Source organism: Martes martes (assembly GCF_963455335.1).
Source record: "Martes martes genome assembly, chromosome: 3".
Lineage (NCBI taxonomy): Eukaryota > Metazoa > Chordata > Mammalia > Carnivora > Mustelidae > Martes > Martes martes.
In genome coordinates, this window is record NC_137890.1 from 145,833,783 (window position 1) to 145,860,928 (window position 27,146).

Sequence of the window (27,146 nt, forward strand, 5' to 3'; positions counted from 1 at the left end):
CCTTAATCATTCAGATGTTAACTAACCACTTTCAAATTGTGCATGCCCAATTAGGGGGACTTAAATATTAACCAAACACCCACAGAGTTAGTAGATTAAAACTAATTAATATGCATATATCAAGCTCTCTGTGATTATAGAATAATCAGACATTCTAGTTGACTTGGCAAGTGTATATACCTGTTGTCCAGAAATTATATAGTGCCTCCTTCCACCCTCAAAAGTGTCCCAGTTTGGTCAAAACTTCATAATCACCATATAATATAAGCGAATTCTGAGAGTTCTCTCTTCGCACAACTCTGAAGACATTCAAGTTCTGCCTGCAGTTTCTACAGCTTGTTAAGCATTCTGTGGATAACAAAATGCCAGACTCCCTGCTTGGAGGATACCCCCACCAAATATGAGTGTCTCTTTAGGACATCCCATCCCTTGGCTTTGCAGAGGAGAGATCATTGCCTCCCCAGAAGGGAAAAAAAGCCACTCTTACTGAATGTTATAAAAGGACATGCCCTCCATCTCCCTCATCCTCTTTTTGACTTTGAGATGGGAGATGTGGGGAAGGCAGATGGCTAGTGGTATTGCTAATTCTACACTGTCCCCTGGTTGTGAACCCAGCAGGCAAGAAACTAGCCCTAACTGCTGGCACTCTTTGGGGAATATGCTGTACTTCCCATCTTTGCTCATCGACCTTGGACATCCCAGTTTTTAGCCAGCATTTTCACAGATCCTGCTCTTTCTGTAAATTCTGGGATCACTCACAACTTTTTGATACTCTCCAAGACTGCTGGAAAATAAAACTTGGATGCAAAAGGATCTGAGATATCAAGAAAAGCCCCATTCAACATCCTGTTACACTTGCACAGACCCACGGTTCCAAAATTCAAGGGAAGACATTCCAACTTGGCAGACTGTGTTCATTTCATTCCCAGCTTTCTGGTGGCTGTGCCCACAGAGGGAGGCACCCTGGGACAAGTGAGATGTCACACCTCTCAAAACCACTATTCAGAAAGTGGATCTGAACCTACTCTTGGTCTCACCTGTTGACTAAGTCCCTTTCCAGCTCTCTCCCTTTGAATGTCTTTTCTGTGGGAGAGTGGTGGCAGTGGAGGGTGGGAAGGCAGATTCAAATAGGTGGCTGCAGTTTGGGCTTTAATTCCATATTTGAAGGTAACTGGGCACCTCACAAAGGGTCTCGCCAACCCAGCAACTGTCCTCACCCAGCCTGAATTTTTTGCAGTTATCCAAGTATTGTACTTCTTCATTTGTTGTAGTTGTTTTGACCACTTCAGACCTAATTTTCACCCTGGGCACCCAATTCCTTAGAGTAAAACATTTGATGCCAACATGTTAGTGACAGAAGGGACCATACAGATTATATGTTTAACTCCTTCATTTAAGGATCACTGTTACAGAAAGGCAAAAGAATCAGGATCTAGCATCAGAGAACTTGTGTTCAAATCCACATCCACTATGGACTAACTCTGTGATCTTGGGCAAGGCAACAATCCATCTGAGTTTCTCCTTTTAGCAATGGGCAATACTTACCATACAAAATTGTTTAAAGATTAAGAGATAAAAATATCACAAAGTAATAAAGATAAATAAAACATAAGTGTAAATATTGGCATAAAGGAATTACAGATGGTCCCTAACTTATGATCATTTGACTTACAATTTTTCAATTCGACAATGGTGTGAAAATGACAGTCTTTTGTAGAAACTTACTTTAAATGTCGAATTTAGATCTCTTCCCAGCCAGTGCTAATATACAGTATGGTACTCTCTCCTGGTGCTGGGCAACAGGGTGAGCCAGGGCTCCCAGTGAGCCTGTGATCATGAGGGTGAACAATGGATGGATATTTATTACACTATATTATAACCATTTTGTACCCAAACAACCATTCTGTTTTGCACTTTCAGTACAGCATTTAATAACTTACATAAGACTTTAAATACTTTATTTTAAAATAGTCTTTGTGTTAAATGATTTAGCCCAACTGTAGGCTAACAGTAAGTGTTCTGAGCACATTTAAGGTAAGCCAGGCTAAGCTATGATGTTCAGTTTGTTAAGACTATTAAATGCATTTTCTTGTGGTATTTATGATAACTTACATTTTCAACTTATGTGGGTTTATTGGGACATAACCCTATCTTAAGTTGAGGAAAGTACATAAGTTGTCCAAAGTAACACAGTACTTAGGGGGGAAATCCAAGTCTTTTCACTCAGTAATGATAAGCTGATTATTTGATTACTGACTGTTTTAGTCATTGTGCTAAGCCCTCAATATGCATATTTAATCTCATTTATTCTTAATATTATTATTAATATATAAGAAAGTAATCTTAGTGTGCCTGGGGGGCTCAATCAGTTAAGCATCCAACTCTTGATTTTGGCTCAGGTCATGATCTCAGGGTGTTGTGAGACTGAGCCCCAGATTGGACTCCATGCTGGGTATGAAACCTGCTTGAGATTCTCTCTCTCCCTCCCCCTCTACCCCTCCTGCACTCACACACTCTTGCTCTTAAAAAAAAAAAATTAAAATTCAAAAAACAAAGAAACTAATATTAAATGGTTAATTGTCAATGCCACATATATAGTAAGTAGCAAAGACATAGTCAAATCAAAGTTTGTGTACTAGAAAAGCTGAGCTCTTGTAGCCAAGTTAGCAGATCTCAAATTTACATACCAAGAATCAAATTAGTTTCTCTTTGAGGAAGACACAGTTGCAGCTCCTGCTCCTGACTCACAACTGTTCACTGTTTGCTTTCACTGCTCTCACCGAGGAACAAGTCAGTCAGGAAGCCATGCCTCATCCATGACTTTTAAAGACACTGGGAAGACACCTGTGGAACCAGAGGTGGCAATTCACCAAATTACAATTACTCTCACCAGCCGCATTAGAAAATCTTTGGAAAACATATTTGCTGACTTGATCAGAGGCACAAGGGAAAAGAATCTCAAAGTGAAAGGACCACTTAGGATGCCTGCCAAGACTCTGAGAATCACTACAAGAAAAGCTCCTTGTGGTGAAGGTTCTAAGACTTGGGGTCATTTTCGGATGAGGATCCACTAGTGACTCATTGGTTTGCACAGTCCTTCTGAGATTGTTAAGCAGATGACTTCCATCAGTATTGACCCAGGACTTGAGGTTGAAGTAATCACTGCAGACACTTATATGAACCTTCTTAATAAATTGATTATCAGTTGTTTAAAAAAAAAATCAGGCATCTGAGCAAGACAGCAGAGGAGTAGAAGACTTAAATATCACCAGGTTCCAGGAGTTCAGCTGGATAGTTATCAAACCATTCTGAACAACTACAAACTCAACAGGAAATCGAAGAGAAGAGCAGCAATTCTAGGAACAGAAAATTAGCCACTTTCTGGAAGGTAGGACATGTGGAGAAGTGAATCTGAGGTGATATATGGGAAGAGAGACCGTGGGGATAGCGGCTGGCTCCCTGTAAGTGGTAGAGCAATAGAGCACAAAACCAGAACTTTTTTTTTTAATTACTTTTTTTTATTATTTTTATTATTTTTTTATTTTAATAAATATAAAATGTATTTTATCCCCAGGGGTACAGGTCTGTGAATCACCAGGTTTACACATTTCACAGCACTCATCATAGCACATACCCTCCCCAATGTCCATTTCCCCACCACCCTCTCCCGTCTCCCCTCCCCCCAGCAACCCTCAGTCTGTTTCTTCAGATTGAGTCTTTTATGGTTTGTCTCCCTCCCAATCCCATCTTTTCATTTTTTCTTTTCCTACCTCCCCCCAACACCCCCCGCCGCCTTGCATCTCCACTTCCTCATATCAAAGAGATCATATGATAGTTGTCTTTCTCCAATTGACTTATTTCGCTAAGCATGATACCCTCTAGTTCCATCCACGTCGTCGCAAATGGCAAGATTTCATGTCTTTTGATGGCTGCATAGTATTCCATTATGTATATATACCACCTCTTCTTTATCTATTCATCTGTTGATGGACATCTAGGCTCTTTCCACAGTTTGGCTATTGTGGACATTGCTGCTATAAACATTCGGGTGCACGTGCCCCTTCGGAGCACCACGTTTGTATCTTTAGGATATATACCCAGGAGTGCAATTGCTGGGTCGTGGGGTAGCTCTATTTTCAGTTTTTTGAGGAACCTCCACACTGTTTTCCAGAGTGGCTGCACCAGCTTGCATTCCCACCAGCAGTGTAGGAGGGTTCCCCTCTCTCCGCATCCTCGCCAGCATCTGTCATTTCTTGACTTGTTAATTTTAACCATTCTGACTGGTGTGAGGTGGTATCTCATTGTGGTTTTGATTTGTATTTCCCTGATGCCGAGTGATGTGGAGCATTTTTTTCATGTGTCTGTTGGCCATCTGGATGTCTTCTTTGCAGAAATGTCTATTCATGTCCTCTGCCCATTTCTTGACTGGATTATTTGTTCTTTGGGTATTGAGTTTGATAAGCTCTTTATAGATTTTGGATATTAGCCCTTTATCTGATATGTCGTTTGCAAATATCTTCTCCCATTCTGTCAGTTGTCTTTTGGTTTTGTTAGCTGTTTCCTTTGCTGTGCAAAAGCTATTGATCTTGATGAAATCCCAATAGTTCATTTTTGCCCTTGCTTCTGTTGCCTTTGGCGATGTTCCTAGGAAGAAGTTGCTGCGGTTGAGGTCAAAGAGGTTGCTGCCTGCATTCTCCTCAAGGATTTTGATGGATTCCTTTCTCACATTGAGGTCCTTCATCCATTTTGAGTCTATTTTCGTGTGTGGTGTAAGGAAATAGTCCAATTTCATTTTTCTGCATGTGGCTGTCCAATTTTCCCAGCACCATTTGTTGAAGAGGCTGTCTTTTTTCCATTGGATATTCTTTCCTGCTTTGTCGAAGATTAGTTGACCATAGAGTTAAGGGTCTATTTCTGGGCTCTCTATTCTGTTTCATTGGTCTATATGTCTGTTTTTGTGCCAGTACCATACTGTCTTGATGATGACAGCGTTGTAATAGAGCTTGAAGTCTGGAATTGTGATGCCACCAACTTTGGCTTTCTTTTTCAATATTCCTTTGGCTATTCGAGGTCTTTTCTGGTTCCATATAAATTTTAGGATTATTTGTTCTATTTCTTTAAAAAAAATGGATGGGATTTTGATAGGGATTGAATTAAATGTGTAGATTGCTTTAGGTAGCATAGACATTTTCACAATATTTGTTCTTCTAATCCATGAGCATGGAATATTTTTCCATTTCTTTGTGTCTTCCTCAATTTCTTTCATGAGTACTTTATAGTTTTCTGAGTATAGATTCTTTGCCTCTTTGGTTAGATTTATTCCTAGGTACCTTATGGTTTTGGGTGCGATTGTAAAAGGGACTGACTCCTCAATTTCTCTTTCTTCTGTCTTGTTGTTAGTGTAAAGAAATGTGACTGATTTCTGTGCATTGACTTTATATCCTGACACTTTACTGAATTCCTGTATAAGTTCTAGCAGTTTTGGAGTAGAGTCTTTTGGGTTTTCCACATATAGTATCATATCATCTGCAAACAGTGATAGTTTGACTTCTTCTTTGCCAATTTGGATGCCTTTAATTTCTTTTTGTTGTCTGATTGCTGAGGCTAGGACTTCTAGTACTATGTTGAACAGCAGTGGTGATAACGGACATCCCTGCCGTGTTCCTGACCTTAGCGGAAAAGCTTTCAGTTTTTCTCCATTGAGAATGATATTTGGGGTGGGTTTTTCATAGATGGCTTTGATAATATTGAGGTATGTGCTTTCTATCCCTACACTTTGAAGAGTTTTAATCAGGAAGGGATGCTGCACTTTGTCAAACGCTTTTTCAGCATCTATTGAGAGTATCATATGGTTCTTACTCTTTCTTTTATTAATGTACTGTATCACACTGATGGATTTGCGAATGTTGAACCAACCTTGCAGCCCTGGAATAAATCCCACTTGGTCGTGGTGAATAATCCTTTTAATGTACTGTTGGATTGGCCAGTATTTTGGTGAGAATTTTCGCATCTGTGTTCATCAAAGATATTGGTCTGTAATTCTCTTTTTTGGTGGGATCCTTGTCTGGTTTTGGGATCAAGGTGATGCTGGCCTCATAGAATGAGTTTAGAAGTTTTCCTTCCATTTCTATTTTTTGGAACAGTTTCAGGAGAATAGGAATTAATTCTTCTTTAAATGTTTGGTAGAATTCCCCTGGGAAGCCGTCTGGTCCTGGACTTTTGTTTGTTTGGAGATTTTTGATGACTGTTTCAATCTCCTTACTGGTTATGGGTCTGTTCAGGTTATCTATTTCTTCATGGTTCAGTTGTGGTAGTTTATACGTCTCTAGAAATGTATCCATTTCTTCCAGATTGTCAAATTTGTTGGTGAAGAGTTGCTCGTAGTATGTTCTTATAATTGTTTGTATTTCTTTGGTGTTGGTTGTGATCTCTCCTCTTTCATTCATGATTTTATTTATTTGCATCCTTTCTCTTTTCTTTTTGATAACTCTGGCCAGGGGCTTATCAATCTTATTAATTCTTTCAAAGAACCAGCTCCTAGTTTTGTTGATTTGTTCTATTGTTTTTTTGGTTTCTATTTCATTGATTTCTGCTCTGATCTTTATGATTTCTCTTCTCCCGCTGGGTTTAGGCTTTCTTTGTTGTTCTCTCTCCAGCTCCTTTAGGTGTAGGGTTAGGTTGTGTATTTGAGACCTTTCTTGTTTCTTGAGAAAGGCTTGCACCGCTATATATTTTCCTCTCAGGACTGCCTTTGTTGTGTCCCACAGATTTTGAACCGTTGTGTTTTCATTATCATTTGTTTCCATGAATTTTTTCAATTCTTCTTTAATTTCCTGTTTGACCCATTCATTCTTTAGAAGGATGCTGTTTAGTCTCCATGTATTTGGGTTCTTTCCAAATTTCCTCTTGTGATTGAGTTCTAGCTTCAGAGCATTGTGGTCTGAAAATATGCAGGGAATGATCTCAATCTTTTGGTACCCATTGAGACCTGATTTATGACCCAGGATGTGGTCTATTCTGGAGAATGTTCCATGTGCGCTAGAGAAGAATGTGTATTCTGTTGCTTTGGGGTGGAATGTTCTGAATATATCTGTGATGTCCATCTGGTCCAGTGTGTCATTTAAGGCCTTTATTTCCTTGTTGATCTTTTGCTTAGATGATCTGTCCATTTCAGTGAGGGGAGTGTTAAAGTCCCCTGCTATTATTGTATTACTGTCGATGTATTTCTTTGATTTTGTTATTAATTGGTTTATATAGTTGGCTGCTCCCATGTTAGGGGCTTAGATATTTAAGATTGTTAGGTCTTCTTGTTGGACAGACCCTTTGAGTATGATATAGTGTCCTTCCTCATCTCTTATTATAGTCTTTGGCTTAAAATCTAATTGATCTGATATAAGGATTGCCACCCCAGCTTTCTTCTGATGTCCATTAGCATGGTACATTGTTTTCCACCCCGTCACTTTAAATCTGGAGGTGTCTTCGGGTCTAAAATGAGTTTCTTGTAGGCAGCATATTGATGGGTTTTGTTTTTTTATCCATTCTGATACCCTGTGTCTTTTGATTGGGGCATTTAGTCCATTAACATTCAGGGTAACTACTGAGAGATATGAATTTATTGCCATTGTATTGCCTGTAAGGTGACTGTTACTGTATATTGTCTCTGTTTCTTTCTGATCTACTACTTTTAGGGTCTCTCTTTGCTTAGAGGACCCCTTTCAATATTTCCTGTAGAGCTGGTTTGGTGTTTGCAAATTCTTTCAGCTTTTGTTTGTCCTGGAAGCTCTTTATCTCTCCTTCTATTTTCAATGATAGCCTAGCCGGATATAGTATTCTTGGCTGCATGCTTTTCTCATTTAGTGCTCTGAATATATCATGCCCGTTCTTTCTGGCCTGCCAGGTCTCTGTGGATAGGTCCGCTGCCAATCTAATGTTTTTACCCTTGTATGTTACCGACTTCTTTTCCTGGGCTGCTTTCAGGATTTTCTCTTTGTCACTAAGACTTGTAAATTTTACTATCAGGTGACGAGGTGTGGACCTATTTTTATTGATTTTGAGGGGCGTTCTTAGCATCTCCTGGATTTTGATGTTTGTTCCCTTTGCCATATTAGGGAAATTCTCTCCAATAATTGTCTCCAATATACCTTCTGCTCCTCTCTCTCTTTCTTCTTCTTCTGGAATCCCAATTATTCTAATGTTGTATCGTCTTATGGTGTCGCTTATCTCTCCAATTCTCTCCTCGTGGTCCAGTATTTTTTGTCTCTCTTTTGCTCAGCTTCTTTATTCTCTGTCATTTGGTCTTCTATATCACTAATTCTTTCTTCTGCCTCATTTATCCTAGCAGTGAGAGCTTCCATTTTTGATTGCACCTCATGAATAGCTTTTTTGATTTCCACTTGGTTAGATTTTAGTTCTTTTATTTCTCCAGAAAGGGCTTTTATCTCTCCGGAGAGGGTTTCTCTAATACCTTCTATGCCTTTTTCGAGCCTGGCTAGAACCTTGAGAATTGTCATTCTGAGCTCTAGATCTGTCATGTTACCAATGTCCGTATTGATTAGGTCTCCAGCCTTTGGTATGGCCTCTTGTTCTTTTTTTTGAGGTGAGTTTTTCCGCCTTGTCATTTTGTCCAGGTAAGATTTGCTTTCTCCTGCTGTGGACTTCCGCTGTTCTTGGTGACTGAATTTGGTTTTGAATGGGTTTCTTGTTGATCTTCTAGGGGAGGGGCCTGTTGTAGTGATTCTCAAGTGTCTTTGCTGCAGGCGGAATTGCACCGCCCTTGCCAGGGGCTGGGCTAAGGAATCCGCTCGGGTTTGCTTTCGGGAGCTTTTGTTCCCTGAGCGCTTTCCGTAGAGTTCCGGAGGACGGGAATGAAGATGGCGGCCTCCCAATCTCTCGGCCCAGAGGAGCCGAGAGCTTGGGGTTCCGCTCCTCAGTGCGCTCTCAGAGCAAAGCGCCCAACTGCCCCGCCTCCCTGGCCTGCGGTCGCACCTTGAGGAAAGCAGTCAATTGCTGGAGCTGGAGAGAAGCGCCGGGTGGCTTCCGTCTCCGCAGCCTCCAGCCGCACTCCGAGCCCACCCAGCCTGCGACCGGCACAAGGTAACCCCAGGCTTAGAGCTCACTCCTCGGCTTTGTCGCTGTAGCCGGCTTCCCCGCTCTAATACCTGCGAGCTCTGTGGCACTCAGACACCCTCAGTCTTTCTGTGACCCCCCGGGACCTGGGGTTATGCTGACCCCGCCCGGGTTTCCCCCCGGTTTAGCCTCTGGAGCGATGTCTCCCAGTGGAGCCGACTTTTAAAAGTCCCGATTTTGTGCTCCGTCGCTCCGCCGCTTGCCAGGAGCTGGCCCCTCCCCCCGGGGTCTATCTTCCCGTCGCTTTGGATTCACTTCTCCGCAGGTCCTACCTTTCAGAAAGTGATCGATTTTCTGTTTCTAGAATTGTTGCTCTTCTTCTCTTTGATTTCCCGTTGGATTTGTAGGTGTTCACAATGGTTAGATAAGCTGTCTAGCTGATCTCCTGCTACCCGATGTCATCTCAGCCTGCTACTTCTCCACCATCTTGACTCCTCCCTCAAAACCAGAACTTTTAGAAGTCTGCTCCACTGAGGGATGTGGCCCCAGAGGCTAAGCAGGGACCCCCCTCATGGGGGGGGACAGTGTAGTCTCAGGACCCAGGATGTCTGAGTGTGGCAGAGCTCCCAGGTATTGGAGTGGGGAAGCTGGCTGCAGAGATGGAGCCTAGGAGGGGACTCTCAGCTCAGGATTACCTTAAACTGTGATCTGAGGCACAGTCGGGCCACTGGTCCTCAAACAGGGACCCCACAAGCAGCAGATCTGGGGAGACATCCTCCTTCCTGTGCTGGGAGAAATGGCACAGGAGCATGCTGCAGGAATCTGCTGGGTTTGGAGACTCCAAACAGGTCTGTGTGCCAGAGATAAAAATGCTTGGTCACAGGCTGGGTGAGCTCAGAGTGCAGCCAGCTACCAGGGAGATGGGAGGGATTGACTGCTTTTCTCTGAGGGCAGATTGAGGAGTGGGACCCCAAGCTCTAGGCTCCTCAGGGACCAGAGATTTGGAGGCCACCATCTTCATTCTCCTCCTCCAAAGCTGTACAGAAAGCATCGAGAGAACAAAAGCTCCTGAGAGTGAACCTAGGCAGATTCACTCCCCAAACCAGGACACTTAGCCTGGCCCCTGGCAAAGGCCATGCAATTCCGTCTATGGCAAAGACATTTGAGAATCAATAGAACATGCCCCTCCCCCTGAAGATCAATGAGAACATCCAACCAAAACCAAGTTTACCTATCAATGAGAACTGCAAAACTTCAGAGGTATGGGAATACAGCACATAGAATTCATGGCTTTTCCCCCATGATTCTTTAGTCTTTCAGAGTTAAATTTTTTTAATTTTATTTTCTTCTTAGTCTATTTTTTTTAATTTTTCATCTTTCCTATTTTAACATTTTTTAACTATTTTATCTTATCAATACCTTTTTAAAAAAATCTTTTTATTTTCATTGTTATAGTCATGTTCTATCCCTTCATTGTATTTGATCTTATTTTTTGTATACATGTAGGGTTTTTTTTCTTTAAAATTTTGAGATATAGTTTCTTCTAATAGATCAAAATATACCCTGAATCTAGTGCATGGCTTTTCTCCAGACTCCATTCTGATGACATTCTTTTCTTTTTTTTTTTTTTTCAATTTTCTTCAATTCCTTTTTTAGAATCTTTTTTAATTTTTATATTTACAGTAATAGTCCATCCCTTCATCATGTTTACCCTTATTTTTGTATATATATAAGTCTCTCATTCTTTAAAATTTGGGGAGGCAGTTTCTTCTAACAGACCAAAATACACCCAAATAAAGTGTGTGGCTCTGTTCTATTCACCAGTCTAGCATGTATATATTTTTTTCTATTCTTTTTTTTCTCCTTTCTTCTCCCCCTCATTTTGGGTCTCTTCCGATTTGTTTGTGTGTATTTTTCTGGGGTCATTGCTACCCTTTTAGTATTTTGTTCTCTCATTCATCTATTCTTATCTGGATAAAAGGACAAAGTGGAAAAATCACCTCAAAAAAAAAAAAAAAAAAAAAGAACAAGAGGCAGTACTGATGGCTAGGGATCTAATCAATATGGACATTAGTAATATGTCAGAACTAGAGTTCAGAATGACAATTATCAAGCTGCTAGCTGAGCTTGAAAAAAGCATGGAAGATACTAGAGAATCCCTTTCTGGAGATATAAAAGAACTAAAATCTAACCAAGTTGAAACCAAAAAGCTATTAATAAGGTGCAATAAAAAGAGAGGCTTTAACTGCTAGGATAAATGAGGCAGAAGAGAGAATTAGTGATATAGAAGACCAAATGATGGAGAATAAAGAAGCTGAGAAAAAGAGAGACAAACAACCACCAGACCATGAGGGCAGAATTCAAGAGATAAGTGATATCATAAAATGAAACAGTATTAGAATAACTGGGATCCCAGAAGAAGAAGAAAGCCAGAAAGGGGCAGAAAGTATACTGGAGCAAATTATAGCAGAGAATTTCCCTAATTTGGTGAATGGAACAAGCATCAAAATCCAGGAAGCACAGAGAACCCCCTCAAAATCAATAAACATGGTCCTCACCCCGTCATCTAATAGTAAAATTTACAAGTCTCAGTGACAAAGAGAAAATCCTGAAAGCAGCTTGAGACAAGAGGTTTGTCATATACAACAGTAGAAATATTAGATTGGCAGCAGACCTATCCATAGAGATCTGGCAGGCTAGAAAGAACTGGCATGATATATTCAGAGCACTAAATAAGAAAAATATGCAGCAAAGAATACTATGTCCAGCTAGGCTGTCATTGAAAACAGAAGGAAAGATTATTGTTCAAAATCTTTGGGACACAGCAAATGCAGTCCTGAGAGGAAAGTATATAGCAATACAAGTCTTTCTCAAGAAACAAGAAACGTCTCAAGTACACAGCCTAACCCTACACCTAAAGGAGCTGGAGAAAGAACTGCAAAGAAAGCCTAAACCCAGCAGGAGAAGAGAAATAATGAAGATCAGAGGAGAAATTAATGAAATAGAAACCGAAAGAACAATAGAACAAATCAATGAAATTAGGAGCTGGTTCTTTGAAAGAACTAATAAGATTGATAAGCCCTTGGCCAGACTTAAGAAAAGAGAAAGGACCCAAATAAATAAAATCATGAACGAAAGAGGAGAGATCACAACCAATACCAAAAATAAGTACAAACAATTATAAGAACATAATATGAGCAACTATACACCAGCAAATTGGACAATCTGGAAGAAATGGATGCATTCCTAGAGACATATAAACTACCAAAACTGAACCAGGAAGAAATAGAAAACCTGAACAGACCCATAACCAGTAAGATTGAAGTAGTCATCAAAAATCCCCCAACAAACAAGAGCCCAGGGTCAAACAGCTTCCCAGGGGAATTCTACAAAACATTTAAAGAAGAATTGATACCTCTTCTCCTGAAACTGTTCCAAAAAATAGAAATGGAAGGAAAACTTCCAAACGTATTTATGAGGCCAGCATTACCTTGATCCCAAAACCAGACAAAGGCCCCATCAAAAAGGAGAATTACAGGGGCAGCTGGGTGGCTCAGATGTTTGGCCATCTGCCTCGGCTCAGGTCATGATCTCAAGATCCTGGGATTAAGTCCTGTGTTGCGCTCCCAGCTCAACGGGGAGTCTGCTCCTCCCTCTCCCTCTGCCTCTTCTCCTGCTCAAGCTCTTTCTCTGTGTCTCTCTGTATCAAATGAATAAATAAAATCTTTATTAAAAAAAGGAGAATTACAGACCAATATTCTTGATGAACACACATGCGAAAATTCTCACCAAAATACTAGCCAATAGGATCCAACAGTACATTAAAAAGATTGTTCACCATGACCAAGTAGGATTTATTCCTGGGCTGCAAGTTTGGTTCAACATCTGCAAATCAATCAATGTGATACAATACATTAATAAAAGAAAGCACAAGAACCATATGATCCTCTCAACAGATGCAGAAAAAGCATTTGACAAAGTACAGCATTCTTTCTTGATCAAAACTCTTCACAGTTTGGGAATGTGATCAATCATCAAAGCCATCTATGAAAAACCCACAGCGAATATCATTCTCAATGGGGAAAAACTGAGAGCTTTTCCCCTAAGGTCAGGAACATGGCAGGGATGTCCACTATCACCACTGCTATTCAACATAGTACCAGAAGTCTTAGCCTCAGCAATCAGACAACAAAAAGAAATTAAAGGCATCCGAATCAGCAAAGAAGTCAAACTCTCACTCTTTGCAGATGACATGATACTTTATGTGGAAAACCCAAAAGACTCCATTTTAAAACTGCTAAAACTCATCCAGGAATTCAGTAAAGTGTCAGGATATAAAATCAATGCACAGAAATCAGTTGCACTTCTGTACACCAACAGCAAGACAGAAGAAAGAGAAATTAAGGCATCATTCCCATTCACAGTCACACCCAAAATGATAAGATACCTAGGAATAAACCTAACCGAAGAGGCAAAGAATCTGTACTCAGAAAACTATAAAGTACTCATGAAAGAAATTGAGGAAGACACAAAGAAATGGAAAGATGTTCCATGCTCGTGGATTGGAAGAACAAATATTGTGAAAATGTCTATGCTACCTAAAGCAATCTACACATTTAATGCAATCCCTATCAAAATACCATCCAATTTTTTCAAAGAAATGGAACAAATAATCCTAAAATGTATATGGAACCAGAAAAGACCCTGGATAGCCAGGGAAATGTTGAAAAAGAAAACAAAAGTTGGCATCGTCACAATTCCAGACTTCAAGCTCTATTACAAAGCTGTCATCATCAAAACAGTATGATACTGGTACAAAAACGGACACATTGATCAGTGGAACAGAATAGAGAGCCCAGAAATGGACCCTCAACTCTATGGTCAACTATTCTTTGACAAAGTCAGAAAGAACATCCAGTGGAAAAAAGATAGTCTCTTCAACAAATAGTGTTGGGAAAACTGGACAGCCACATACAGAAGAATGAAACTGGACCACTTCCTTACACCACACACAAAAATAGACTCAAAATGAGTGAAAGACCTAAATGTGAGATAGGAATCCATCAAAATCCTTGAGGAGAAAACAGGCAGAAACCTCTTTGACCTCAGCCACAGCAACTTCTTCCTAGAAACATCACCAAAGGCAAGGGAAGCAAGGGCAAACATGAACTATTGGGATTTCATTAAGACCAAAAGCTTTTGCACAGCAAAGGAAATGGTCAACAAAACCAAAGGACAACCCACAGAATGGATGAAGATATTTGCAAATGACATATCAGATAAAGGGCTAGTATCCAAAATCTATAAAGAACTTATCAAACTCAACACCCAGACAACATATAATCCAATCAGGAAATGGGCAGAAGACATGAACAGACATTTCTCCAAAGAAGATATCCAAGTGGCCAACAGACACATGAAAAAGTATTCAACATCACTTGGCATCAGGGAAATATAAATCAAAACCACAGTGAGATACCACCTCACACTAGTCAGAATGGCTAAAATTAACAAGTTAGGAAACAACAGATGTTGGCAAGGATGCAGAGAAAGGGGATCCTCCTACATTGTTGGTGGGAATGAAAAGTGGTGCAGTCACTGCGGAAAACAGTATGGAGGTTCCTCAAAAAGTGAAAATAGAGCTACCCTATGACCCAGCAATCACACTACTACATCACTACTACAAACGTAGTGATCCAAAGGGGCATGTGCACCTGAATGTTTATAGCATCAATGTCCACAATAGCCAAACTATGGAAAGAATCTAGATGTCCATCAACAGATGAATGGATGAAGAAGATGTGGTATATATATACAATGGAGTACTATGCAGCCATCAGAAGAAATGAAATCTTGCCATTTGCAATGACGTGGATAGAACTAGAGGGTATTGTGCTAAGCAAAATAAGTCAATCAGAGAAAGATGATTATCATATGATCTCTCTGATATGAGGAATTTAAGAGGTAGGGCAGGGAGTAGTGGCGGGGGCGGGGGGGAATGAAACAAGATGGGACCGGGGAGGAAAACAAACCATAAGAGACTCTTAATCTCAGGAAACAAACTGAGGGTTGCTGTGGGGGTGGGGGTGGGGGGCAGGGATAGCATGGCTGGGTTATGGACATTGAGGAGGGTGTGTGCCATGGTAAATGCTGTGAAATGTGTAAGACTGATGATTCATGGACCTGTACCCCTGAAGTAAATAACACATTATATGTTAAAAAAATAAAAAGAAATAAGCAAATATGTGATGTGATGGATATGTGAATTAACTAGATGAGGAGAACCCTTTCACAATGTATACATATATCAGATCACCACTGTGCATACTTCAAATATCTTACAATTTCATTTGAAAATTATACCTCAAAGCTGAAATTTTTTTAAAAATGAAATATGTAAAAACTACATAAAGCAAACTATAAAACTTTTATAAACTTTATAAAACTTTGGGTTTACTTTAGAAAAGTAAACCTAAATAAACAAAAGACATATCATGTACCTCAGTGTGAAAAATTCAACAGTATAAAGAAGTCAATTCTTCTGTAGTTCATAAATATATTTGGGGCAATCCCAATAGAATAGTTGGTAGGACATAAAAATCAAATCCCAAAGTTCATAGTTCATATAAGTGTAGCCAAAAAGACTCTGAAAAAGAGGAATGAAGGGGGGTATTGGTCCTAACACTATTAAGGCATACAGTGAAGCTATGGTGATTAAAACAGTATACCAATGCAATGGAATAATACAATTAAAAAACTCTCTAGAAAATCAAGCGTGTATTACTATGGTAGAATCTGCGAATCAATAACTGGATTTGGAACGACTGGCTACTCCATTAGGAAAAGATAAAATTAGATCCTTACCTCAGATCCTATGTAAAAATTAATTCCACCTGGCCTAAAAAACAAATTATGAAAAGGAAATTAATAGAACAAAACATCAAGGATTATTTTTATTTGTATCTGTAAGATGTTCCTAATTTACATACAAATTCCAGAGGCCCCAAAAGAAAAGATTGACCAAACTGAATTAGTAAAATTTTAAATTCTGTATTAGTAAAAGATACCATGTGTAATATTAAAGAGAAACAAGAGACTTATAAAAATACTTGTAACATATATAACAAATGATTGCTGTTACAATATTTAAAGAGCTCTTATAGTCAATAAGAAAAATATCAACAATTCAACAGAAAAATGAGCAAAATATATGAGTAATCCATTCACAAAAAAATATACAAATATTCAATAAACAGAAGAAATCATTTTCTGTTTCATGAGTGATCAAGGAAATACATACAAAAGCAACCATAGAAATCATATTCATTTTTCTTAGATTAATAAACATTTAAAACTTTGATAACAGAAAGTTGTGGAGAGGATACAGGGAAACATGCATTATTACATACTGTTCATAGAGGTAAAATTTGGTGAAGCACTTTTGAAAGATAATTATTAGCATCTACATAACTTTCTAAGTGAATATACCCTTTGACCCAACAATTCCTCTTCTAAGAGTCTAATCTAAATAAATGTTCTCATGTGCACTAAAGAAATGTTCATTGCAGCACTGTTTATAAGAAAAAAATTTTTTGAGAAAAAACCTAAATGTTGATAGGGAGTGATGAAATATTTATATATAAATATGTGTGTGTGTGTATATATATATATATCAATAAACACCATATATATGCATATATATATGCATACTTATACACATATGCATACATACATATACATGTTTGTAAAAGTAGAGAAAGAAGATGGGAAATATGAACAATTGTTAGAAGTGAGCCCTCTGGAGTAGAGTGGAATCTGGGCAGGAAAAGAAAAGAGAAAGTGACTTTAATTATCACAGATTCTCTTTCTCCTGCTGCACAACAACTCAACTATAGTGAAAGACCTTGGACTTGAAGCCAGTTGTGGGTGGGAGTTGTGTGGGAGCAGAGACAACCCCGGCCTTGGTTCACATAGTAGATGCTCAATAAACACCTGCGTTAGAATTCCAGCTGCTTCAGGGGAGTGTTTATTTTGTGCCAGACTGGATTCAAAGTGCTTTACACAACTCAGTGTCATTCTCATGCCACCACTGAAGAAACCAATGTCCAAAGCTAGTGTCCATGAATACGAGTAGCAGAGAGACAACAGAACCTGGACTCAACCACCACCCTATACTGCCTGCCTCCTGAGAAGGTTATACTCACGCACGCTTTCTTGCTATCATACCCAGATTTCACCCTAACTCTAGACTAAGTAGGAGTAACAGGATGGGCAACTTTATGATTTCTCCTTCTGAGAAAAATTCTGTTGCTGAGCCCTGAAAGAGATCAAGGCTAAGCCCAGCGGATGGGAGCAAATAGCTTCAGCTGGCTTAGGACTTTAAGCAGGGGAGAGTTCTACATGCACAATGGGCTTCTACAACAATCGCTCTGGGTTTGTGGAAAAGCCCTCACTTCCCTATAGCGACAAAGCAGTATCCAGGCTCTGAGATTACAGACAAAACCAGCTACTTTCACCTACTTCAATTGCTCTCCTATTACCTATTAAATTAATTGCACTTGAAAGAAAACTAATGATAGCTAACAATCTGGAGTGTTTCCTGTGTGGACAGTACTATTTTAAAAGCTTAAAAGTATAATCACAGTACTCTTCAGAAAGGTCCTCTGAAATGTTTATTACTATTAACCTATTTCTACACTGGAAAAAATGTGATACCAAACAATTCATACCAATATCAGCTTAAATCCACAATTAAAACAGTTTCTTCAAATTCATATCTATCAAGCCTATTAATTCCACCCCAACCCCAGGCCCCCAAATATCAGCCAACGAACTAGTCCTCAAGGCATTTTCCTGTATAGTTCCCAGAACACCAGTTTTGACCTTTGCTAGCAGTATGACTTTGGGCAGGTCACATAATCCTTTCAGGCTTCAGAGTCTCTCTCCCTAAACTGGTATAAACAGTCCCTATAGGTTGCTGTGAGGGTTAAATGAGACATATTTGAAAACTGCTCTAGCCCACTTGCCTTGGGACCAATTCACAAAATGAACTGATTAATTTGTTCATTCAGGATAACCAGAAGTAGCCCTCTTTGGTAACAACTTTCCCACTCCTAACCCTGGGGAGTTTCATTGACAGCCTAAGACTTTCTAATACATAGTTCAGTGCCTGGCATGTAGCAGGTGCTCTATAGTAATAATGTACTAGAATAATAATGGTTATTATCATTATTGAGTATCTGCCATGTACCTGCCAGTCATTGTACCAGGCACTATATATGTACAAACACTCTCATTAAATCCTTCTTGTTACCTTATAGGAGGGCATTAGTGATAGGCCTTGTGTTGTTCACCAGGTCTTATAGTTCTCCAAGGTAGGATCTCAAATCCTGACCCCGTCCCTTGTGGTTGGATGGCATCAGTGATCAGATCTGGCCAATGAGTTATGAGCAGAACTGTTTCCAAGCCAGAGCACTGCTGGCAAAGAGAACCCTTCAGAACTCTTTTCCCCTCTCCCATAGCAATAGATTGGCTCCTCTGTCATTCAGAGGACAACTGATATAGTGTAGAGAACCCAGTCAGCAAGGATGGATATAAGCAAAAAGAAAAACTTTTGTCATTTCAGGCTACTGAGATTTGGTGGTTTTATCTTAATATTATAGTATGTATTATGTTAAGATAAAACCCCTCATTATATTAAGATAAATATATACATACTATTTATCTAATATATATATACTATTAGTATATATATTATATGTATAAATATTAGTATATATACCATTAGTATAGTGTGTATTGTGTATATAATGTAGTACATACTATATTACTGCAAATATATACAGATAAGGAACCTGAGGCAAAAAATATCAAACAAAAATATTTAAGAAGTTTTCCCAGGTCACATAATTAGTTAAAAATAAAATCCTGATTAGAACTCATATATTTCTGACTCCCAAGCCCTTGGCCTTACCCCTTACTTTACACAGGTTGCCAATGACTATTGAGTGAATATATGAATGAATAAATTAATAACAGGGAACTGATTTCATAAACTTGATTCTTATTTTAATATTACATTCTAGATACATTTCTGCATGTCTGATTCCAACTTGCAAAAGTCAGATAGACTATTGAAGGCATTGGCAAAGTGCCATCTCTGCCTAGGGCTGATTCTAAACAGAGCTATTATCAAGAATGGAGACTATCCCTTCCCTATTCCACTTAACCAAGGGAAGGAAGGAGATGGAAGCAGAAGAGAAGAAAATGGACAAGCTGTACCCAACATCTTGCCTCACCCATCTGACCTCACCCAAGTGTATCCAGAGCAGGCCTTGACTTTAACATCCCTAGCCAGGCCTGGTCAGAGCTGCTCTCGTGATTATGACACAGTTCTTTGTCATGGGCAGATTATATATGGCACTATAAGTGCCTAGCAATGGGGCAGTCACTGGTCTTCACTGGGTCACAGAAGTCTGGAGAAACAGATTCTCACTGTGGTTACCAAAGAAAAAAAGCTGTGATGTCAGGGAATAATAATCTTGGAACATGTACAAATAATTCACAATACCAGTAATCTGTGTAGGAATCATCAGAAACCATTAGTGTTTGATAAACTTTCTGAATATAGGTCCCTTTCTTTCTTTCTTAACTTCTTCCTCCCTTCCTCCCTCCTTTCTTTTTTTCTTTCTTTCTTTGAATATTTTATATATTTATTTCTCAGAGAGAGAGAGAGAGAGAGAGCACACAAGCAGGGGGAGCGGTAGGCAGAGAGAGAAGCAGGCTCCCTGCTAAGTAGGGAGCCTGATGTGGGACACAATCCCAGGACTTTGGGATCATGACCTGAGTCAAAGACAGACACTTAACCGACTGAGCCACCCAGGCATCCCCACAGGGCTTTTTCTGACACTGAATAATGAGCTCAGTAAACTCAGATTTTATAATCATGCTACTGGTTCAATGCTATGAAAAAAAAAAAATTTAAACACCTTGCAGTCATTATGGGGTTATGTTATGACCAAGTCTCATTGAAGGTGCCCAATAAATGACCTGTTACAAGACAAATTTTATGCCCCCCAAATTCATATGTTAAAGTTCTAACGCCTAGCATCTCCAAATGTGACTTTATTTGGAACTAGGGTCATCACAGATGTAGTTCATAAGTTAAGATGAGGCCATATTGGAGTAGGGTGGATCCCTACCCTGATCACTGTCCTTAGAAAAAGGGGGGATTTAGACACAAACATGCACACAAGGAGGATACCATGTGAGGACGAAGCCAGAGACTGGGGTGATGCATCCACAAGGTAAGGAATGCCCAAGATTGCCAGGAGGTCATTATATGGACGGGGCTCTAAGGCGGCTGTTGCTACATAAGCAAACGAAAATCTAAACCTGTCACTACCTCAAGGCTATGAAAGCGAAACCTAAGGACAAGCAATCACAAAGAGCCAACTAGGGTTTAAGCTATACACAATCAAAAATTCCCTTACTTTACTTCTGCCTTTTCACTTGTAAAAGTTTACCCCAGTTTCCATCCACAGAGTGCTTCTAAGCACTTCCAGTTTGGTGTGAACCAATGGGAATCAACTTCTCCTCAAATAAAATGCCTAAAATTTTAATACGCCTCAGGTTATCTTTGAATATCAGCAAACCACCAGAAGCGAAGAGAAGCATGAATCAGATCCTCCCTCACAGCCATCAGCAAAAACTAAACCTGCCAATACTTTATCTCATGCTTCTACCTTCAGGACTCTGAGGCAACACGTTTTTGCTATTTTAAGCCACCAGGTTGTGGTACTTTGTAACGGCAACCTGCATTACAGAAAGTAATACAGATATTATTATATAAATTTTCATATCATTGTTAGTTTTCTTGTCATAACTGAGAAAGAAAAGAGACAGAATTTCATAGTCCTAACATTGAAAAGATGAAACACATATTAAAGTCTATCATCTTGAAAATACCATGTACACTTCCAAGGACAGTTCTGTACACATCAATTGCAAACATTCTTTAATTTACTCAAATTGCCTGCCTTACCACAAGGAAAACACAGCTGGCAGCCTTAGAAACTGTGATAGAGTAAAAGTAATTGGGTAAAGAGTTCTAAGTAATGGATTCTATTTTTTCACACCCTTTTTAAAATAGAAATTGCATCTTAGTTAAGAGTTCTATACTTATTGAGCACATTTTTAAATGAGGCACAAAATTCTAAGGAAAAGGAAAAGTGTTATTTCTACCTTCAAGACAGGAGATGTGGGAAATAAAGAGAAATAATTTGTGTAAAGATTGCCCAGAATTGCTTTTTTTTTTAAATGTCCCTTTGTGTTTAACCAGAGAGAGAGAGACAGACAGACAGACAGAGAGAGGGAGAATGCTTAGGAATAAAATATTAGCATGCTCAAGTTTGAGAAGAAAAAATTCTGACATATTTTATCAGATTTATCTATTTTTCTAGAAACTTTTCCAACGTAAAACCCACACCCCCACACACACATACATACACAGAGTACTCAGTTTAAGTTAGAAAACCCTAATGAAAGACCCTTGTATGTGTCTAGAAGAGGGATGATAATACAGAAAGTTGGAGAAAAGTGACTTCTCTCCTGTTCCTGCTGGCAGGAATGTGTTTGGCCCCTTTGTTCCACCTATCAGTGCTTAATCACACTGCATGTTAGATACTGCTTTCTGGTATTTCATTATTATAAGTGGTGAAATTACACTAAATGTAATATTTAGCCACTTCCCAGGACAAGACCAAGACTGAAGGTCCCTGGTTCTTTTTAAGTCGTGGTTCTTTACTTTTGAGTGGTCACAGAGCTCTTTGAGAAGCTGATAAAAATTATGGACCTACTCATGAGAAAACTGCACCAGCACAAATATGCCCAAAATTTAGGAAACAAATTCAGGGATTTCCTAAAGCTCAACCATGGATCCTGGGCTAAAAACCCTTGTTAAATTACACCCCTACCCCTGACACGGAATTCTAATTTCAGTTCATCCTTCAATACCAGCTTAAATGTCACCTCTTCCAAGAAGTCCTCCCTTAATACCCCAGTGCATGCTGATTACTTATTTCTCTGAACCTTTACTTGCATTGTTAATGTTCACCAATTTAGTCTTTAATTGATTTCTATTTTCTTGCTCCTTAATTTCCTCTTGCCAATTGGTTTATAAAATGGATGGGAAAGTGTCTTATATATATTTTAAGATTTATCTAGAACTTCCAGGTTGTTGAATACATCAAGATTCTGGGAGGGTAGTATGCTCAGAGAGAGCATGGAATCTCCATACCCCTTCCCCCTGATTGTTCCTGAGTTGTATCTTTTATAATAAACAGGCAATCCAGTGAGTAAACTGTTTTCCTGAGTTCTGTGAGCCACTCTAGCAAATTATCAAACCTGAGCAAGGGGCTATGGAAACCTTCAATTTATGCATATCATCAAAGCACAGGTAACACCTGGACTTGTGTTTGGTGCCTGAAGTAGGAGGAAGCAGTTTCATGGGACTGAGTCTTTCAACTGTGGGGTCTGTACTACCTCCAGGCAGTTAGTATCAGAATTGAATTAAAGTGAAGGATACCCAGTTGGTGTCCACAGAGAATTGGAGAATTGGTTGGTGTGGGTCAAGCCCCCATATATTTGGTGCCAGAAGTGTAAGAGTAAAAACAAAGGGGGGCACCTGGGTGACTCAGTGGGTTAAAGCCTCTGCCTTCGGCTCTGGTCGTGATCCCAGAGTCCTGGGATCGAGCCCCGCATGGGGCTCTCTGGTTGGCGGGGAGCCTGCTTCCTCCTCTCTCTCTGCCTACTTGTGATCTCTGTCTGTCAGATAAATAAATAAAATCTTAAAAAAAAAAAAAGAGTAAAAACAAAGGAAGTTTGCAGCTATGAGATCACCAGGAGACTCAGTTATATACACCTCACAGAATAACATCGCCCAGGAACAAAGGAAAAGCAGTCCCAATGCAGAATCGCTAGCATGCAGTTACAGAGATTATACTTGGGTAAACCCTACTTCCCTGCATCCCCTGCTGAGAAGATAATCAGACTGAAAATGATTGATTAGTGAGAAACTAATTAGAGCAGAAATTTCTTTTTTTTTTAAAGATTTTATTTATTTATTTGACAGACAGAGATTACAAGTAGGCAGAGAGGCAGGCAGAGAGAGAAAAGAGGAAGCAGGCTCCCAGCTGAGCAGAGAGCCCGATATGGGGCACGATCCCAGGACCCTGGGATCATGACCTGAGCGGAAGGCAGAGGCTTTAGCCCACTGAGCCACCCAGGCGCCCTAGAGCAGAAATTTCTTTAACATATTCACCAAGGGGAGAGTATGTTTAATTAGTACAGGAAGATATGGTATGCCACTGAGATAGATGTTCTGGCCACTCATTTCAACTAATGGGATGTAGAAAGAAGCTTGTTTCCTAATGTTAAAGGACAAGCCTGTTTCGGTTTTGGTTTTGGTTTTGGTTTTGGTTTTGGTTTTTTTTAATAAGTAAAATTGTGACTTTCATACAGATATAAAAATGAACACATATTAAAGCTTTTCTTTAACCTATTAATGGAAGAATGGGTAAGATGTTATAATCAGTTCAGAGGAGAATTCAAAGAACAGGCACATTTCTAGGCAAGGAATGTTGGAGTGTGCAAATGGAGGCAAAACTAGTTTAATTCCTCAGAGAGGGGAAGAAAGTCAATTGCTCCTCTACAGGGGAGATGTAGTACATCTATAGACAAGAATTATTTCACATTGCTATCAGTTATCTACAGGTTTCAGAGCTGTGAAATAGCTCCCATAGAATCTGTATCAGATAACCCGGGAGGGGGCGCTCCAGACTACAGACAGCGCCCCACTAAAGCACGATTTCCTCCTCCTATCTCAATATTTGAAGACCTGCTTAAAGATTTAGGAAAAATACCCAAAGCATGTCAGTTCGCTACTTTTGAAATGCTTAAACACTGTCTGAACTACAGAACTGCACCATTTAAAACTTAAAATAATTGGGAGAATCACCCCATCTAAAGCGATAATAACCTGTATCACTGCTGGCAATCATTTGGACTTCTCATCTGAGAGCCACGTGGAGGTGAGAGCCCAGTGATCTCTCCCTTTTCCTAATTATCTGTGGATAATAACTCTTGAATACTTATTTAAAAGTGTTTATTGTGCTCATCTTAAATATTCAAAATTATACCACGCAAAAAGTTATCTTAATTAAACAAAGATGCCATTAGATTGAAGTGGCTCAAATGCTTTGGTGGCCTATGTAAGCAAACCAAAACTTAAGCCTGTAAATGCCTCAAGGTTACAAAATCAAAACCTAAGGACAACCAATCACAAATAGCCAGCTAGGCTTTGGGTGATAGCTAATCAAATAATTGTCTTTCTTTAACTCTGCACCTTTTCTAAATAAGTGTCTTTCCCCTGGCTCCTGTCAGAGGAGCGCTCCTGACCATTTCCTTTTTGGTGCTAACCAATTTAAATCAATTTTAGACCAAATAAACTCTTAAAAATTTTGATATGCTTCAGTTTATCTTTTTACAAGCATTATACTGTTTTTGCCTTTTATATTTTACTTATATGCGTTTCAAACCAAGTTCATGCAGAATTTAAGTATCTAAAATATAAGCTTTATCTTCTTTGCTTTAATATCTCTCCAAATATTTTTAATTTTTAAAAATATTTTATTTATTTATTTGAGAGAGAGAGAGAGAGTGAGAGAGCATGAGAGGGGAGAAGGTCAGAGGGAGAAGCAGATTTCTTGTGGAGCTGGGAGCCAGATCTGGAACTCAATCACAGGACACCAGGATCATGACCTGGGCCAAAGGCAGTGGCTTAACCAACTGAGCCACCCAAGTGCCAAATATTTTGAATTTTAAATGAAATCTTCCCAAAGTTAAGTTTATCTGCTTGCTTATTTTAGACAACTTTCTGTCACTTTTTTACTCAATTTTTATCTCTTTGCTCTTAGACCAGTGTTAATATTCTGTTTTTTTAGTGTGTAATCACATTTTTTAAATATACTTTATTGCCCACACAGGTTTTATTATTATTATCATCATTTTAGAAAGTATTGTTCAATTGCAATTTCTTGAATTTAAGTCTGTTCACAAACTACTTTAGGTCCAAAGTCTCCACTAGACATACTGAATGGTGATGAAATTTAGGCACTATGATTTTATACTGCCTTATGTTATCATTTATCTCCAATCAGATCTTATATTTAATTAATTTAATATACTTAGGCCAGCTAAGTCTAAAGATGGGAGGACAAATACAGAAGTCAGCACTTGGAGAAAAAGAGAAATATCTTGTTTCTTTCAATAGCAGACTTGCTTCTCTCTTTCCTCCCCCACCATCACCCACACACGTTTTTGAATGTAAATACTTTCATCCTGGATTTGCTTCCTAAAGTTCTGACTGAAGCTTCAAGAACAGACTCCAGTAACCACAGATAGTCCCTGAACCTGAACTGATTTCTTAGGGGCGAAAGCCTGGCTAGCCAACATGCTTTGTTTGTGTTGCAAAGTGAGGTGTGGACAGCGCCAAAGGACTCCAGAAAACAGGTTTTGGGGGCCTTCAAGAGATTAGGGCCTGTGGCACCTGTGTGGCTCAGTGGGTTAAGGCCTCTCTGCCTTCGGCTCAGGTCATGATCCCAGGGTCCTGGGATCGAGCCCCGCATTGGGCTCTCTGCTCAGCGGGGAGCCTGCTTCCTCCTCTCTCTCTCTGCCTGTCTCTCCACATACTTGAGATTTCTTTCTCTGTCAAAGAAATAAAATAAAATAAAATAAAATGATTAGGGCCTGGACATAAGTGTACTGTCAGCCAGAAAGAACCTTTGGAAAGAGATCAGCAATATAATATAGAAATTTTACTACGTATTACTGTGGTACCTGTAATCTAAACTCTCTGGTCCATTCACCATTAAGTCTTCAGTAAAATTTGGCATTATTCTGCAGAGCAGGCCTATTTTTTGCAATGTGACATCTTGCTAAAGAGAATAATTAGAGGGATGCCTGGGCGGCTCAGCCAGTTAAGTGGCTGCCTTCAGCTCAGGTCATGATCCTAAGGTCCTGGGATCCAGTCCCACATGGGGCTCCTTGCTCAGCAGGGAGACTGCATTTCCCTCTGCCTGCCACTCCCCCTGCTTGTGCTTTCTCTCTCTCTCTGATTTAAAAAATAATAATAATAAAAATAAAAGGACAATTAGGTGGGCATGAGTAATAGCTGCCCATGAGTCTCACTGAGGTTACAAGGGATGCACTGCCCTGGCAGGAGGCAGGCCAGAGGAGAGCTACTCCACAGACGTTGCTGAAATACTGCCAAGCCTGACAGTGCACGTTGATGAGCACATGATGCCTTTTTGGGGCTTCTGATCAAGTCCTTTGTCATATCCATTTTACCTACTTAGAAAGATTTACAAGAGATTGATTAATCTTACTATCCAATAACTCTACACTCTATTGAATAATCACAGTGCTTCTTCCTCTCAAAAAGTACTTTATAAATATTAATCCTCATATCACTCCCATAAATCCCACTTTTTAAATGAAAGAGAAGAGACAGCTGTTCCCCATTAATTATCATATCAGGAAATTGATTGGACATTTTCTGAAGAGCTTGACGAAGAGAGGAAAAATGTAAGAGAAGAAAAATAATTCTCCCTCTACCCTTCTGTGGTCTTAGCTGAGACCCTTTGAAAAAAGACTGGTTAACAAGAGAAAAAAAATCTATTAAGATGTATACCAATGTATACACAGGAGACACCCAGGAAAAAATAAGTTACTCCTGTTGAAATAACTGTAGGCCCAAAATGGGGCTGCTTCCGACCAGGGTGCCAGGTCTGCAAACCAAAACTTAGGTAACTTTCATGTCTCTGTAAATGCCCCACTTGACCAGAAATAGTACATTCAGTCAGCTGAATCCCCAAATGCGAAGCCAATTCTCCACCTTCTCATCCCAAACGAGGTTGATACGTGGCCCCACCTGATCAGATATTTTCTACTTTCTCTTCCTGGTTCTTTTATTATTATTATTATTTATTATTACTATTACTATTATTATTATTAACATATAA

General features: G+C 39.4%; 1 protein-coding gene across 1 annotated transcript; it reads left to right on the forward strand.

The window, feature by feature from the left end:
* Positions 1-2,816: 2,816 nt before the first annotated feature.
* LOC308340278 (small ribosomal subunit protein uS10-like) lies at positions 2,817-3,233 on the forward strand (the record flags this gene model as incomplete). The annotated part of the gene is given in 2 exon segments (XM_080799411.1): positions 2,817-3,071; positions 3,078-3,233. Coding segments are annotated over 2 exon segments (411 nt in total).
* Between the last annotated feature and the right edge of the window lie 23,913 nt (positions 3,234-27,146).